The sequence below is a fragment of the Glycine max genome, chromosome 10 (assembly GCF_000004515.6).
Source record: "Glycine max cultivar Williams 82 chromosome 10, Glycine_max_v4.0, whole genome shotgun sequence".
Taxonomy (NCBI): Eukaryota; Viridiplantae; Streptophyta; class Magnoliopsida; order Fabales; family Fabaceae; genus Glycine; species Glycine max.
Window position 1 is genome coordinate 5,087,809 of NC_038246.2, and position 18,575 is coordinate 5,106,383.

General features: G+C 31.5%; 2 protein-coding genes across 2 annotated transcripts; both read left to right on the forward strand.

Annotated features, from left to right (window-relative positions):
* Nucleotides 1-12,279: 12,279 nt before the first annotated feature.
* On the forward strand, nt 12,280-12,974 carry LOC100775431 (auxin-responsive protein SAUR32). The gene has a single exon (XM_003536946.5). It carries the CDS (start codon nt 12,344-12,346, stop codon nt 12,740-12,742), a length of 399 nt encoding a protein of 132 aa, XP_003536994.2. The 5' UTR covers nt 12,280-12,343; the 3' UTR covers nt 12,743-12,974.
* Nucleotides 12,975-17,792: 4,818 nt separating this feature from the next.
* On the forward strand, nt 17,793-18,110 carry LOC100791766 (auxin-induced protein X15). The gene has a single exon (XM_003535107.2). It carries the CDS (start codon nt 17,793-17,795, stop codon nt 18,108-18,110), a length of 318 nt encoding a protein of 105 aa, XP_003535155.1.
* Nucleotides 18,111-18,575: the final 465 nt, after the last annotated feature.

Consider the following 18,575-nt stretch of genomic DNA (forward strand, 5'->3'; position numbering starts at 1 on the left):
ACTCCCTATTCATCATTGGTTCAGGAAATTCCTTAGTTATTCTACTAGTGTATGTAGATGACATCATCCTGTTAAGACCAAATTTTGCCTCTATGCAAGCTATTTAGACCAAATTGCAGTCTATGTTTCAATTGAAGATCCTTGGTCCTTTGAAATATTTTCTTGGCTTAGAAATAGCCAAATCCAGTAGAGGTATCTCACTTTTCCCGGCTAAAGTATACTCTATCTCTTTTAGAAGATACAGGTTTTTTGGCCAGCAAACCTTCCAATCTACCAATGGATCCCATTCTGAAACTCAATCTTCATGATGGAGACTTACTCCCTAATCTCTCAATGTATAAAAGGTTAATTGGTAGATTGATTTATCTGACCATTTCACGTCCTGATATCACATTTGTTGTGAATCGCTTGAGTCAATATATAAAAGAACCTAGAGTTCCTCACCTACATGTTGTCCATCATCTTCTGCAGTATCTCAAATCTGCTCCCAGACAAGGTTTATTTTTCCCAACTCAGAACTCTCTCAAACTCATTACCTTTGCTGATGTTGATTGGGCCAGCTATGTTGATACTAGTGAAGTTGTTTGGTTAAAACAGTTACTTCTTCACTTTGAAATTGATGTGCCCTCTGCGATGTTGTTTTGTGATAATAAATCTACTATAAGCCTTGCCACCAACCCTTCCCACCATGAACGGTCCAAGCACATTGACATAGATTACCATTTCATCAGGGAGTTTGTTCAGTCCAAAGTAATCAAGCTTGTCCATGTCAAGAACCAACAACAAGTTACTGATGTTTTTACAAAAGCACTTTCAGACTCGACTTTTGATAAATTCATTGTCAAGTTGAAAATGATTAACACCTATTTACTAACTTGAGGGGGTATCACAATTCTGTTAGTCTATTATAAGCTACAGTTAGTTAGTTACCTCTTATACAGTTAGTTAGTTACTCCTTATCCTTTGTATATAAATTATTTCTTGTAGCACTTTCATCAATGAATTACAATCTGTTTTTTTCATCCTGCACTTTCATATCTGATATTTAACAACTAATATTTATTAATAAAAAAATAATATATCAAAATCAATTTATGTATATCGATTACCATATTCGCAATTAATTTGTATAATATGCATACATGGACATACAATTTTGTCATTAAGATACAAAGGAACATCAAAGATAAGACTCGGCTAATTGAAGAAGTTTCTCTCAATTGATCCACGCGGATTAAATAATAGTAAATGAGCGCATACAAATGATCAAGACAGATAAGGTTTATTATTATTATTATTATTATTATTATTATTATATGGACTACGTACCTATGTATGCTGCAGTATGCATTATTGTAGTCACATGCTTGCCCCCAGCTGGTCCCTAGATAAAGTCGTGCACCCATACGTCTAGCAGAGAGTGTACACTGAGAAGATTGCAGAGTACCAAGGGTGAAGGAATGAATACCCTACTGCTGATTTCTGTAATTAACTTCCTATTACTTACTATGACACAGAACACTATAATGAAGTTTTAATGTCTAATTATAAATAATTTAGCCTTTTAATTTGCTACTGCTTCAAGATGTATTATATATATGTGTAGATGATCAATTATATATCCTTTAGCCAGTTTAATTTATAATTGTTAGCATTATTATTATTTATGTAAAGTCACACAAGGTAAGAGAAGCTTGTAATATTATCCACTCATACTTATATTAATTGTAACATTTATAACAATTTGATAATGAATTTTTATCAATAAAAATATTCAAAAAAGCACGTACGTTTATCATAAATTTTATATGAATTCGTTTGTGTAGTACTATTAGGACAAATATAGGGGAAGAAATCAGCGCGTCATATATGGTTGCATTAAAAATGAGTTTGGCCACTCTCCACAAGATTGAGATAAATTAACACTTGCTTTCTCCTTTGAAACCTCTTTCAAGTTCATTTGGTTTGTAACATTTTCCACAGTAAAGAATAGAGTCATTGTCTACCAAGAAATTAAGAGCGTTGAAGATATGGATAATTATGCATGGAATACGCTCAAATCTTATTTGCAAAGGCGGTGAAGTGTTTCCTACTTTTAGCACATAATAACTTATCCCTGCAATGTTGATGATGTAAATGAGACAACCATAGCGATAGTAGTGTCAGAACGAATGACGGATTACTTTGTAGTTATCTTTTGATGTTATGTGGAAAGGGATTTTCTCTTTTGATAGTCAAGTGTTATAATCTCACTGATTATTTTTTAAAGCTTCTACTTTACAATAGAACCAAGTATTATATATCATTTTGATCATATAATTAGTTAATGGGAGACCTCTAACATTTATTCGTAGTAAGAACTAAACATTTAAAATGTAAAAGTTACAAGACTAGACATTGTTATGATGGTTTGATTACGGTCTAATAACGAGTAGTTCTATAAGTTCAACAACTATTACTATTGGACATAAGGACATGGTTCCCCAATGACTAGAAAATGAGTGGTCAAATAGCTAGGTTTACAATAGACTCTAGCTAGTAGGATCATATTAAAATTAGTATTTAAGTGTAACCTCTAAAGCTAATTCCTAAAGTGAGAGGTAGTCTACCTATATACACGGTTTTGGCCATTATTACTACTCAACGCAGAATCTCTAATATACCCTCCTCATGTGTGCCTTGAAGTTTATAAAAATGGATGTCTAGCTACCGTTGATTTGATAACAAGCTCCTAAGGAATTATCCAATAGGCCCCACAGCTATTAAGATTAACCTTTAATATTATCTTAGATTTTTTTTTTATCATACAGCATCTCAGAATTTAAAGTTTGAATTAAACTTAATTTCAAAAATTAGTTCATTAACTGAGAGTTATATTCTTTTTATATATGTTAGGTTAGTCATATATATCATTTTTAACATCAATCAATCAACATATATGTGAGAATTTTACAAGAATTTTACACTTAGAGAAAAAGATTGTTGGAATGTATGTTTGAAGATAAGATTTCACATGAACAAGTTGAATAATATATGAGTGAAAAGACTTACATAATGAATTATACTTTTGATAATTTATTTAAAATTTCTTTACTTTTAAAGAGGTCTAATGTGGTAATACTACATTTTCAAGAACGCAAATAATACAGTTTATTCCCATAAAATTATAATTATGATTCCTATGATTTGACAAAATACTCCTTCCATTCAATTTTTAATTGCTGGTTTTTTGGAAAACTATTTTTTCTATTTATCTATCGTTTAATTTTTAAGATTACATTAATTATTTTTTTTATCAATTATTATATCATTACTTCTTTTTTAATCTTTAATTAATTTACACATACATTTATTGGGGAGTGAAAAACAAATATGATAAAAAATAGAAAATTTTATAATTATTTTATTAGAATCAAGAAAATTTATTACATTTCTTGATTTCTACAAATTAAATAATCTTAAAAGAAAGATAAAAAATCAAAATTTTAGTATATTTTTTCACATTTATAATATATATAGTTTTTAGTTTATTTTTACAAGAAATATTTTTTATTTTATTATCTAATATTTTTAAACTTTTATTTTTAGAACCTATTGTTAATCTAACGAATCAAGACTAATGATAACTATCAAAATCAAAATTTTGAAAATATCAAGTAATATAAAATGTATTTTTTAGGTAGTGAAAAGAAAAAAATATTACAACTACCAAAAACATATTTAAGTTATTATTAAATCTCATTTTACATGATGAAAATAAATAAAAAAATACATATGACCCTTTTTAGTGTTTATGTATGTCTAAAAAAAAGCGTTTATATATGTAAATGCTTAAGATTAAAAGAAAATACATACTGTATATCACTTTATTAAGTTTATGTGTACAGTGTACGCGTAAAATCTATGAACACTTGCACCGACAGTCATAACAAACCGTCAATATATGTACCCTAGCACATTTCATATGTACAAAGCAAGCAATAAAGATCCCCCATCTACCAAATCTGCAGAGACTTTGAACTTGGTTTAGGGCTGGTTCTGTTAAACATTCAGCTCAAATCAAACAAAATCTTGCACATAAGAATGAGTATAGGAGAGTCCCACACACAAAGAATCATCAAACAATCAATATTCGTTTATGGGCCAATCCAAAAGTTTTGGTTGTTATTAGAAACCTTCACTTGAAGCAGAAAGCCATGCACATTGCCAGATTGTATAGGCCATCATATATTAATACAAGGTTTTAAAAATTGGTCCGAGATTGTGATTTAGACTGTAACATCAAGATATTTTAATTGTCTTTGATCACATCGGTTGCATTTGTTCTTGTGATATTAAGAAAAGCGACCAAACTGCAATGCAAATGTAACCTATTATATATATATATATATATATATATATATATATATATATATATATATATATATATATAGTAAGACATAGGGAGAAGAAATTCTTGGCCCTACCTCAACGATAACCTGCTTAGCGCGTATGGGAAAGAACGATTGACCTGTCAAAATCATGCAATGTATCTGTAAGGGTTACACACACACCCGCCACATGCTATTGGCCTCTCACCTACAATCAAGATTTTTCGTGTGTTTTCAGTGTGTTCTCGGTATAAAAAGCCGAACTCATCATGTAGAGTCCCCAAGCTCAAAATTTATATATATTAGAAGCTTTCAATCGCTATTAATTCAATAAACTAAATATATATCCCTTCAAGAAGAAAAAAACTAGCATTCAGAGTTGAAGATGATGCTTAGGACCTTTGTTGGGAAGATAGAAATGGGTATTTCACAGTTTGTACACAGAAGGCCACCACTGAGGAACTTCAATGAATCCACAACCACAAGTGTGGTGCCAGATGATGTTAGGGAAGGATATTTTGCTGTTCTTGGAACAAAGGGCGGAGAATCCAAAAGGTTCGTTGTTAGCTTACATTACTTGAATGATCCTGCTTTCTTGGGACTGCTTGATCAAGCTCAGGAAGAGTTTGGTTTCAGGAAAAAGGGAGCACTTTCAATCCCTTGTCAGCCTCAAGAATTCTTGAGGGTTGCAGAGTGTAGAGAAGAGAAGCAACAAAGTTGCAAGGGATACTTATGGAGGATTCTACTTAAGTTGTTGATGATTCTTTTTATTCTTTAGTCACTTAATTAATTGTTCCCTTTTACAGTGTAACAAAGGTAGATCAAATGTTATTGCTTTAATAATTTCTTTGATTTAACGCACACTTGAAAGCAAAATATTTGCAATTATTTCTTTCGAGAAGCTTACAAAATTAACTATTATTTCTCTAAAATAAGTTAAATCAAACACATTCTGATATTCTTCCATATGTATGATGAAATTGCAACTGTTTTGAGTATGATCTTACCCGCAGAGATTATGCATAGGAATATCAGTGCAACTGTTCAATCCAAGGGATTCCAAGCCCTCTGCAGAACAATCGAGCAGAAAAGGTATCATATATAAAATGAAAAAGGTTACTATATTCACACACAACAAATAAAGAAATATAATTAAAGGAAAATAAATTCAGAAAGTGGAGAAATATTTGATCAATATATACAGTTGGCAAACAAAATGAGGGATATTTGCAATTGAAGAATTGATTTGTTGCTACAAACCATGTCCATGACTTTTTTTCACTTTAATTTCTTTACTACACTGATTAAAAAATATGTTGATTTGATTCTTCTTAAGCAGTCATCACTATGTACAGCTATATCAGATACTAGTACTATATAAGCTTTTACTGAGAGCTTCGTAATGCCCTAATTACTTAGAATGCGTCTCATGAACTTTTTTGTGGGAGAAGAAATAAATCTTTAAAAAACCCATCAAGCTCACTGATATGCATGCACCAAAATGCTTTTACTGCTGAAAAAGATTAGAAGATTACTGGTTGGTGCAGTTGTCCCGTTTTGTACAGTCACGGTGAGTTGGAGGCTAAATCGATCTGTATAGCGAGGAACTGAGGATATTAATTGCAATAATGACAAATTTCAGTCCTTATCTTCCAATGAAATGTCTAACTCTCTCTAGCTTCCAAATATCTAATTCTTTTGTCATCTTAAAAGAAAATAATTTGCATGGATATAATGCTTTCATTTGAAATGAACTATTATATGCCTTTCCCATTGGAATCATAGAATTGATGGTGTACAAATTTATTTGAATAAATTATAGTGAATACTGTAAATGGTTTGTCTAAATTATAGTCACTATTTTCTTGTATACTAACCGCTAATGTGTTCTTCCATTTGAATAATAATTTATTAAAAAGTAGTAGACAAAGAATACATGTTTAGAATACAACAACAACAACAACGCCTTATCCCACTAGGTGGGGTCGGCTACATGGATCAACTTCCGCCATAATGTTCTATCAAGTACCATACTTCTATCCAAACCATTAATTTCGAGATCCTTTTTTATAACCTCTCTTATAGTCTTTTTGGGTCTTCCCCTGCCTCGAATTGTTTGTCTTCTCTCCATCTGGTCTACTCTCCTCACTACAGAGTCTATCGGTCTTCTCTCTACATGCCCAAACCACCTAAGTCTATTTTCCACCATCTTCTCTACAATAGGCGCTACTCCAACCCTCTCTCTAAAATGATTAAGTAAATTTCATACTTCTTCCAATACATTTTCTAGACAGTCAATGATATACAAATTTACCGAGCTCAACACACTTATGATACATTCGTAGCCCGGTCTGCTTAATTTCCTTAAAAACAAAATAAGTTTAGACTAAAATATTGATTTACACAATATTTGGTAAAATTAATCAAAAGCTAATTTTTTTAAATAACTTATTAAATGACAAATATTCAATAAAATTATCTATCAAAGTATTTTAAAAATATAAAATGACAAAAGTAAATATATTTATATGATATTTTTATATAAATTTTAATTTTATTTTATGGATAAAAATATATTTTGAGGTGTTATAATTTATTTTTAACTATTACTATTATTAAAATGATTTATCTATAATAATAGTTTATTTATATTTTCAATAATTATGAAAATTTGGAGTTTGAGAATAAAAATTAATAAATATTATTCATACGTTATTTGTACAATAGGACTTAACTTCTTCTGAATTTTTAACCAGAAGATGTTAAAGTTAATGAATTTAGAGTAATTTTGATTATATTTTGTGTAGAGTTATAGCAGGGCATGGAAGAGGATTAATGAACTAAAGTGTCGTGCTCAGCGTGATCTCCTCGCTCAACAAGTTAGAACCGCTCAATTCAAGCAAGCCGCTTAGCGCAAGAAGCCATATTGGAAGACAATTGTCACAAGTAAGCGCGTTAAACACGCATCCTACGCTTAGCATGTGGCCACTTGATCCAGCTGGACATGCGCTCTCAGTGCGAATGTCCCACTAAGTGCATAAGAGATTTCTAATTGGTCACTTAGTTGGTGAAACATATAAAAAGGAAAGGAAACATTTTGTTTTCTAGAAGAATGAAAAAACTAGAAGAACAAAGAAACCAAAAGAAGCAAAGAAAAGCAAGAAGTCAATGGAAAGAAAATTTGTTTCCGAAGCTCTAGTCGATCTGTTTCAATTCATTTCTCTTCCATTTTCTTCTCTTTCATCCCACTTTTATATTTTTAAGTCTCTCATGACAATGAGAGACTAAAATCACTTGTTGTTGGGAGTTTTGTTAACCAAACTCTCCTTTGTGTAATAATTTTGAGCTATCTTTTAATATAATATTGTTATTATTATTTATCTCTGTGTTTATCTACACAATTATAGTTTGATCATCCATCTTCATGTATTGTTTTAGATATAAATATTGAGAAATGTTTGTATGCTAAGAACTTGGAAAGAATATCTAAAGTTAGTCATATTTAGGGAGAGTGGTTTTCTTGAGCTTGTTCTTTGCTCTTAATGCAAATCATTTAGTATTCAATACCAAGGAATTGGGAGCAATATTAAGTGATTTAAGTTCTTTCATTTGAGGGATCTTGGTTAGAATGGACTAGTAGATGCAGATAATAATTATATTAATGTTAAAAGAGAAAAATTTATTAAGATTACATCAAGAGAAGTTCTGACAAGCGGAGCCCCCAACATGTTCTTCAACTTATCACAACACCATCTCATAACTTCAAGCACTTGTTTTCTTAACCTTCATGTTCCTTGCTTTATAGTTAATTCCTTTTAATTTATACTTGTAGTTAATTAATGAATAAGATTCAATTTGAGTCACTAACTGCTTAATCGTTAGATATACATATAACTTTAAGTACAAGCATAGTCCCTGTAGAATTCGATACTTGATCTTACCGTTTTATACTACTTGTATAACTTAGTATGCTTGCCAAGGAGTCAAAAAATTTTTGGCACCGTTGTCGGGGACTTTTGTTCCTTGAACTCGGTAGTTAAATATATCTGATTTTGAGCAATTATTCTTCATTCATTGATTCTTTGTATTTAATCTGTTAATACATATTAGATTCTTTAACTTGATAACCTGTTCTCAAGTTATTTTAGCCTTCTTATATGCGAGGTAAGGCTTCTGAGGTAAACCTTGTTCCACTAAATGTGGAAATCGTGGCAACCTATAGGAAAAACAACACCTTAAAGAGGAGGAGAGAATAGCTAGAAAAGCATGCAAATCAAGGAAGTAAAGGAATCTCATCCTCCACAGCATCCTCACCATTTCCACTTGATTTGGATGAGCCAACTACATCCACTCCTTTTTTCTATTTTTGCAGATAACTCAGTCGCAGGAGATGAGTCATAGAGAGTTTACCTTGGAGGACTATTCCAGCTCCTCATCACCACAGTACTTCACCAGTATTGTGCAGCCAGAGGTACAAGCGACCAACATCTCATATCCCCATTTTCTTATACAGCTAATACAAGGTAACCTATTCCAAGGATTGCCAAATGAAGATCCTTGCGCCCACTTGGCCACTTACATAGAAATATGTAATACAGTCAAGATAGATGGTGTTCTGGAAGGTGTTATTTGCCTCAACCTATTCTTCTTTTCCCTTGCCAACAAATCTAAGAGATGGCTTCACTCATTTAAAGGAAATAGCCTGAGAACTTGGGAAGAGGTTGTGGAGAAAATCTTGAAGAAATACTTTCCAGAATCCAAGACAGCACATGGCAAGGCTTAGATTTCTTCATTTCATCAGTTTCCAAACAAATCACTCAGCGAAGCTTTAGATGGCTTTCGCAATTTACTCCGTTGGACTCCAACGCATGGATTTAGTGAGGCAATACAACTAAATATCTTTATTGATGGCTTACGACCTCAATCGAAGAAACTTCTATACACTTTCACTAGTGGTAAGATAAAGTTAAAAACACCTGATGAAGCTATGAAGCTATGGAGCTAATTGAAAACATGGCAGCCAATGACGATGTAATTCTTCGAGATAAAGCTTAAACTCCTACAAAGAAAAGTCTATTTGAACTCACTTCCCAAGACGCATTGTTGGCTCAGAACAAGCTTCTAGCAAAGAGACTAGAGACCTTGACTAAAACCCTAAGCAAACTTCCCAAACAACTACATTCAGGTAATCCTGCTAATGTTTCTGTAATGCAGGCAGAAGGTTGTGCTGTGTGCGGAGGAGGAGCTCATGAGTCAGGCACCTGCATGACTCAAGGGGGAAGCATCAAAAGAGGTCAATTATATTATCAATTGAAACCACCAATGGTATAATCAAGGAGGCAATGCAAGCTATCATCCAGGAGGCAATGTAGGTTTTCATCAAGGAGGAAATTTCTCCCAGAACCAAGGTCATGCTTGGAGGTTCCACCTAGGTAATAACTTCAATAAAGACCAAAAGGGTCCATCCAATCACCCCCTTAACCAGGGTCCGAATCTATACGATAGAACCACCAATCGAGAGGACACTCTGGCTCAGTTTATGCAAATTTCTATTTCAAATCACAAGAGTACTGAGTCGGCTATAAAGAATCTGGAGGTTCAAGTGGGCCAACTTGCTAAGCAGTTAGCTGAGAAACCCAATGGACAGTTTGTAGCCAATACGGAGAAAAATCCTAAGGAAGAGTGCAAGGTGATCTTCACCAAGAGCAAGGTAAAAGAAAGTCTGGAAAGGAATAAGAATGTAGAGGGAGAAGGAAAGGAAGTGGAAAAAGATGAGGAAGATGATGAGAGACAAATAAAAGAGACTGAGAAAAGAATATTAGAAGAAAAGAAAAAAAATACCAATGAAGATAGTGATGAGGTCCTGAACTCAAAGACCAAGAGCCAATTAGCCATAGAGGGCAAGAAGGAAGTACCAACTGTACCTACAAGGATATTCCTTATCCTTTGACTCCTTCGAGAAAAGACAAAGACATGTATTTTGCTCACTTTCTTGATATTGTCAGGAAGCTAAAAATCACCATCCCCTTTGGTAAAGTGTTACAGCAGATGTCGATGTACGCAAATTCATGAAAGATCTCTTAACTAAGGAGAGAAAGTACATTGATAACAAGAACATTGAGGTGAAAAGAAACTGCAGCGCGGTGATCCAATGTATCATGCCCCAAAAATTTAAAGATCCTAGGATTGTGACTATCCCATGCTCCATAGGATCAACTTTAGTGGGTAAAGCTCTCATCGACTTGGGGGCAAGTATCAACTTAATGTCTCTCTCCACGTGCAGAAGATTGGGAAATTTCAAGGTGATCCCTTCTAAAATGACACTATAGCTTGCAGACCGCTCAACCACGCGACCCTATGGTGTGGTTAAGGATGTCTTAGTTAAGGTAGAGCAGTTGACCTTCTTAGTGGACTTTGTTATAATGGACATCGAGGAGGACGTCGAAACTCCCCTAATTATGGGTCGACCTTTCATGCTCACTGCTAACTGTGTGGGGGACATGGGAAAAGGCCATCTGGAGATGAGTGTGAAGGACCAAAAGGTTTCTTTCAACCTATTTGACTCAGCAACACCCACCATCATAGAGCTCTATGACCTATGAGGGTCCTTTGCGTCAAGCCAGTGATGTTAAAGAAGTGCTTATTGGGAGGCAATCTAGAATTTATAACCTTTAATTTTCTTTTCTATTGTTTAACTTATGTTGTTAGATATATAGTTGCATAATTGGTGTGATATTTTTGTGATCTTGTGCTTGCTGGCTTATACCCTAATTGTTTGAACTCCCTGGATTAATACATGTTATATCGATAATGTGATCAAGTTCAAATTCAAATTGCTAGTAGGGTGGTTGTTGTTGAAATAGGCTATGATTCAATTCTAATGTTGCGCGCTAAGCGCGCAAAGACAATTTTGGCCTATACGATAAGTCGAAAGCACGCATCTTTTCATCATTCTCCTATTTCTTAATCATCCAACCAACCTTATATCTTCATAGTAGTATATTTTTAGTTTTTATTAAACACATGTTTTTTAGTTCTAAAGAGGAACTAAAATTACATTATTTTTTAATATAAATATAGAGACGATAAAATTATTAATTTTTTGTAGAAACTAAAATTAAATTTTAAAAATTACTGTAACATGATAAAAGTCAATTGGTTTAATTATTAATTTCATCTCTATATTTATTCATACTTTGTAAAATGAAAGATTTTTACGTAACATAATGCGGTCAATTGAGTTAGAGGAAGCAACAATCTAAAAAACGACACTTGAGCCTTGAGAATTCAGCTAACGGCAAAGGACGCAAATCTAGAGGACACCCGTATATGTACCAAGATAAAATAATTAAGCAAAACCTAAATAATAATAAATAAATAAAAACTTAATTTTTTCGAAAGTCAAATTTGAGGATCTCATAACTTATTGGGTCAAAGATTATCTTACTCATAATACGTGATTATTAAAAAATAAATTTTACATGCGATAAAAATTAAACATATATTTTCTGTTAAATCCATCTTATTATTACTCTCATATAAACACAGCAAGATTTTACATTACTAGTGTGTCAACTTTTTCCTTTAAACCAAACTTATTTAATTTACCCTTACTCTCTTAGTAATATTATATCCCTCTTATTTCAATGTCACGGTCAACTCCTAACAAAACAGAGGGGGCATAGTGATATTTACAAGTCATGAAGCCCGGCAATCCTTTCCTCACTATCGTGATTTTGATCTTATGATTTAAGATTTTGACCAATGACCTGTCCAAATAATGTCATCAATAATGAATGCAATTTATGTATGGCAAGACCCACGAGCAAGCGTGCAAGGTTCCCACACGGTCAAGAAATTTCGTGGATGTTTCTTCATCATCTCAATATAAATAGCCAATCTCTACCCATAGATACTCAACCTCAAGTTTTCAACTTCACTATCACAATCGAAGAAATTTGCATTATTCAGTAATGGATTTCAAGATGCTTAGGTCTTTTGTTGAGAAGATTGAAAAGGGTCTATCACTAATTGCTCCCAAAAAGCCAGGACTCAACTACTTCAATGAAAATCAAGTGGAAACTACAACGAATGTTGTGCCCGAAGATGTTGTTAGTAAAGGGTATTTTGCTGTTGTTGCAATAAAAGATGGAGAAATCAAAAGGTTTGTTGTTGAGTTAGACTACTTGGCTAATCCAGCATTCTTGGGTTTGTTGGATCAAGCTGGAGAAGAGTATGGCTTCAAACAGCAGGGAACTCTAGCAGTCCCTTGTCGGCCTCAAGAATTACAGAAGATCTTAGATGGCTGGAGAGTCATACCGGACAACAGCAAAGGTGCAGGAAGGGCTATTTATTTTCCTAAGTTCCTATGATCCATATATATAAGAGGTTTTAATTTCTGCACTAAAGTTTTTTTTTTCTTCTTTGGGTTGAAGACGTGTACTTTTTTTATATAATGATCATGTTTTAACTTATGACCTAATGTATATTACTTGATTTCTGATATCATTAAGCTGATCCTCGTGGTTATTTTGAAGACGTGTATGTAGATATTATGTAAAATCTATGTTTTCTAATTTATATAACTTAGTGGGTTATTTTTAAGTAGTTTAATTAAGTGGATATGCTAAGGGACCAAAGCAATGTAATAAGGGCTTAATAAGTAGATTACTTTATGAGTTTAATGGTTATGTCAGGTTGCTGTAAAAAAATTACATTATTAATTAATCAAAAAATTTAATCAGTATAACTTTTATAATAATTATTATAAAGATTAATAAATTACTATAAATAACATTTTGTGAATAAATGGTTGCTTAACTCTAACTTTATTAGCTTACTTTGGCATAATAAAAATCATGTTGATGTCAATAAATAAGTAACTCAAGATTCTCAATATATCAAATCATATAATTATTTTTTTTTCTTCTTGTCTGGAGACTTATGAAGGTTCCATTAAGGGGAAAAAAAAAACTTAAGTCAACTAAGAACCATAAAATTTCGAGCTCTCTTGTTCATGATTTTGGCTTCTACAAAGTCTTTAGCATCACCAAGTTGAATAATTGGTGGAGATTAGGGTGGGAAACCAAGGGCAGACCTATGTTATGGGGAGGGGACCAGGCCTTGGCTCTCCTGATTTTTTTTTCCAATTAAAAAAATAATATATTATTATTTATTTATCATAAAAAAATCTAAGTTTTATTTAATAAAAATTCGGATTTTTTTAATACTTACATACCTTCATTTCAGTTAAATCCTTTTGGAAGTAAAAAAAATCTAATTTGAAACTGAATATTATATTTTTATTAAATTTTTATTATACAATTAGTTTTTATCTCTTAACTTTTTTTAGATTGTAAAATTAATAGTAATCTTATTTTTTAAGAAATCTTATCTCAACATTATATTTTATCAACTTTTAGTTATTATATATTCATTTTTATCTCCTAACTTTTTTTAATTATAAAATCAATAATGATTTTATCTTTTTAAACAATACTAAATATTATATTTCATTAAATTTTAATTATTATATAATTAGTCTTTTACTAATATCTAATTGTTAAACTCTATTTCTTGTTTGTTATAATTTTCAAATTATTGAAATAGACAGTTAGATTTCATCTTAAAACCAACTGCATTGAAGGAAGTTGTTCAACAGGTATATAAACGTTGTAGTCTAAGGATTGAGACAGCGGATGTGGGACTTGAATATTTTCTAATAAAGACAATAGTCATTGTAATAATGAGCAACTAGCTTAGAACATTGGCAAGAGACAAATCAACATCACACAAAAGAAAGGAATTTTCAAATATGATATTTATTGTTTTAATAACAAATACCAGCCAGACCAAAAACTTCAACAACGGTTACAAAGAGGGTAAAAGGGAAAAAGGAAAAGGAAACAATAAAAAAATAAATAAATTAGACCGTTAAAATTTAAAGCATTATATCTAATCATGTTTAAAGACTCTTCGATGGTGGGAGACATGCTCCCACGTCTTAACCTCCACCCTTCAACAATAATAGCTACAAATCCGAATACTTGTTCTAATTCTTTAATGATTAAGTGTGTTGTAGATCTAAGATTTTTGGTTAATTGTGATAAAATATATAATTAAGTATCTTGTAGACCTAATACTTTGGTATATTGTTATAGTATATATTAAAATTGGGACAGAATTCCATGAGATCGAGCAAGACTTATACAGAATCTTATCCGTTAAGTTTAAATCATTCTTATTAAAAATAAAAATGTTCAAGTAAGCCACGTGACATTTTTTCCCCTGCCCATTCAAGATTTCTAAACTCTTTTCTCCTTAGATCCATGATGTCCAATAAAACTAATTGCCCGAAGTCAATAAAAGGTTCCTTCGTTGGCAAGTTTTAATTAAATGGAATTATGCTACTCCTAATCCGTTGGAAAATTGAAGTCAACACTGAAAAAAGAAAATTCTTGCTGATTGAATAATTGGAGCCAATTGTCCTTTTGCTAATTTGATTCCAAAACAATACTGCACCAAAGTCGATGCTTCTGGGAATGCAACCCTTTTTGGATAACCAAGTTTGTCATCTAGGTCGATAACAATAGAACCAGATCTTGCAATCAACGTGGAATTTTACAGCAGATACCCCGTGTTCCACACGACGAAAATTCATGCAATTCAGCAGATAACCCCAGTCTCGATCCACTGGTTCAAACAACCGGAGAGTCTTCGATCCGCTACGAGACAAGCAAGGTCTCAAACAATGCTAAAATTAACCTAATGACCTGCACAAATAAATTAATTAGGTAGAAAGTAATTAAGTAAAAAAAGTGAGATGATGAATTTTAATAATTTTAAAAATAATTTTGGAAAAGTTATACAAATTGTCAACTTTGTTAAAAGATGTAAACTAGTTTTTAAAAAAAAAAAAAAAAAAAAACTTATATTTAAGGACGGAGAAGGTAGCAAATATTCTTGATTCAATGATGGTTTTGATTTCTACCATTTCGACCATTGAAACTAAGCAAAGGGATCATTCCATTTAACAGTACTTAAGATAGTATAAAAAAGCCAAGACAACAAAAGGAAAATAAATCATTTTGCAAACTTTAATCAGAATAGTTCATCTAATTCATTGTGCCGACACCGCCTACAAATTAACTCCATGTACTGATTTCGAGTACACACGGTTGTTGTCCACGCGAGTCCAAAGCCAGAAGGATGAAAAAGACCTTCAAAACATTGCAATAAGTCGCATGTTTCTGCACCAATTAACAAGCAAATTACGGATGTTTTTTTTTTTCTAATTTATAGCTGCTTGTCCGTATAATGTCCCATATATATTGATATTTTAATTTTACAATAGTGGCACTGCAAGCTCATCTAAACAAGCTTTCAAGATCACTAAATCATACTACAGTGATCTCAGCAACAAAAGATATCAATTCGTTAGAATACAATTAATTATTTTTGGGCAAGACACGTGATGGTTTTAGTCTTTGTTCAATTCCGAGGAGATCACCAGGGCTCAGCTGCTTGATGGAAGATTTAATTTGTTGGAAATTAAATGTGAGTGATAAAGGTTTGATTGGAACTGCATTGCACACCCACGTATTAAGATGCCATGATGAGATGAAAGCTACCATGTGTATATCATTTGAACGTACGTTTTTCTTCTTCCTGTAAATGTGATTCCAAACACGCAGAAAGTCTCATGTTCCTTAAAAATGGTGATAATGGCATTTTTACAACATTAGTGCAATTTTTTTTTCAAAAACACTAAATTAGTGCTATTTTGAAAAGAAAAAAATTACCAAATAAGAAAAAATTATACATGAAAAGAACCATATAATTAACATTTGTATGTCATATTTCCAATGTATGAGTTATCAAATTTTATTTTTAACTCACTCACAAATACCACTTGCCATTTTTTATCATTTAATAAAAAGTTGTATAAATAAAAAATATGGTTTGATAATTTTTTTAAAAACGTATTAGGTCACCGTATCCATGTAAAGTACATGATAAAAATGTTAATAGCACATTCTTTAATACATATTTTAGACATATTTTTTTATTGATTAAAATTTATTAAAAATTATAAAATATTGTGAATCTCATCTCATTTAATCAATCAGTCATAATTCTGTATTTTTAAATAAATTTTTAATTTCAGTAAAAAATATTTAATTAATAAAAAGAAAGTGTCCTACTAATAAATCATTATTTCACCAAGTAGATCTAATTCAATGAATTGAACAAGATGTGTAAATGTTATAAATCTATGATACTTTATTCAATTCATAAAAATAAAAAAATTATTATTACCTCTAAACTCACATATAAATAAAAATATGTAATTTAATATTAATTTTAAGAAAGTTATTTAACATCGTTTAATTTTATAAATCTTAAGTAAAAATGAATTTATTTTTAAAATATCTTTCATTAAAATTTGTTATCATAAATTAAAAATATTTTAAAAATAATATCATTAAATAAAATAAAATTAATTAAATTTATTTATATTGAAGTTAAAATATAAGATACTTTTCTTATATATCAACCTAGAGGAAATAATAAGAAAGGTTAGAATATCTACCATTTAAATATTTGTGATTACGAATTCTTATCTTTTTTTTTTACCTAAATTACTATTTTTAAAGTGTTCCTTCTATTTATCCTCTAGCCACATCCTTTACCAAGCAATAATTATATATCTCACCTATAAAATATTGCATTTAGAGACTCTGCACTCTACACTTGATTTGGAAAATTTGTTCCATCAAATCGATCAAAGTCTTGATTGATAGATAAATTATATGTTTGGATTAAAGATAAAAAAAATACTAATAATAAAATATTTTTTTCATTTAATTGAAAATTTTAATTTTTAAAAATAAAATTTAAAAAAAAATATTTTTCCATTTTTCTTTGATTAAAATTTCATTTTTTTTATATAATCTCCCATTGTTCATACACGTTTCAAACACATCAAAAGATACGAATCCATAATCACAAGAATCAATTTAAAAATAGCCATTTAGGCCAAAAAACCAGGCTGTTAAAACTAATTAGAAACCTTCACAGTTCAATGGAAAATCAAATTGTTGAATTTTATAGGACAGCCATAAATATTATACAATAAAACATGGGGACAACAGAATCTTAGCTCTACCTCAACGATAAAGGCTGCTTAGCGCGTATGAAAAAAAAGAAATTGATCACATGGAAAAATCAATACATTGTGTGGCTGCACCCACTTGCCACTTGTTTAATGGCTTCTGATGACCACCTAGAAATAATCAAGATTTTTCGTTTTTCTGCATTTAATTCCTCAGTATATATATAGTCAAACTCAGCATATAGAGGCCACAAGCACAAATTTAGAACCTTCCAAATTTTACTAATTCACCATATCCTATCAAGAAGATGCTTAGGTCGTTTGTTGGGAAGATAGAAAAGGGTGTTTCACTACTCTTTGTTCACAGAAGACCACCATTGAATCACTTCAATGAAGCCACAAGTGTGGTGCCAGATGATGTTAGGGAAGGATATTTTGCTGTTCTTGCAATAAAGGGTGAAGAATCCAAAAGGTTCATTGTTGGCTTACATTACTTGAATGATCCTGCTTTCTTAGGATTATTGGATCAAGCTGAGGAAGAGTTTGGTTTCGGGCAAAAGGGAGCTCTTGCAATCCCATGTCAGCCTCAAGAACTACAGAAGATTCTAGATGGTCGAAGAGTGTAAAGCAGAGAAGCACCAAAGGTGTTGGAAAGGATGTGATATTATTGAAATACTATTGATTTGATGTTGCTAACTTCCTATATATGACATACAAGTATGTAGGAAGTTTTTATTTCTAGTTATCGTTGAATGATCAAGCAGCCTTTCGCTACTCTGCATGAAGATGTGTATGTAGTTATAAAAAAAAAATGTGTATGTAGATTATTAATTCATTTTATATATTCTCTAGGTCAATTGATTTTAATACTTCTTGCAATTAATAAAAGTTAAGCATCATCGATCGCATAAAAAAATTCATTGGTTCATTATGCAATCTCGACGTCTCGGAATGAAAATGGGTGCAACTTGTTTGAAATTCTCTCAATATATGTGGCAAAAACACCAAAAGGGGCCCCTTTTAGAAATTATTTACCAAAAAGGGGCCCTTTTGAAATTATTTCCGGAGGGGGTCACTTTTTTTATTGCAAA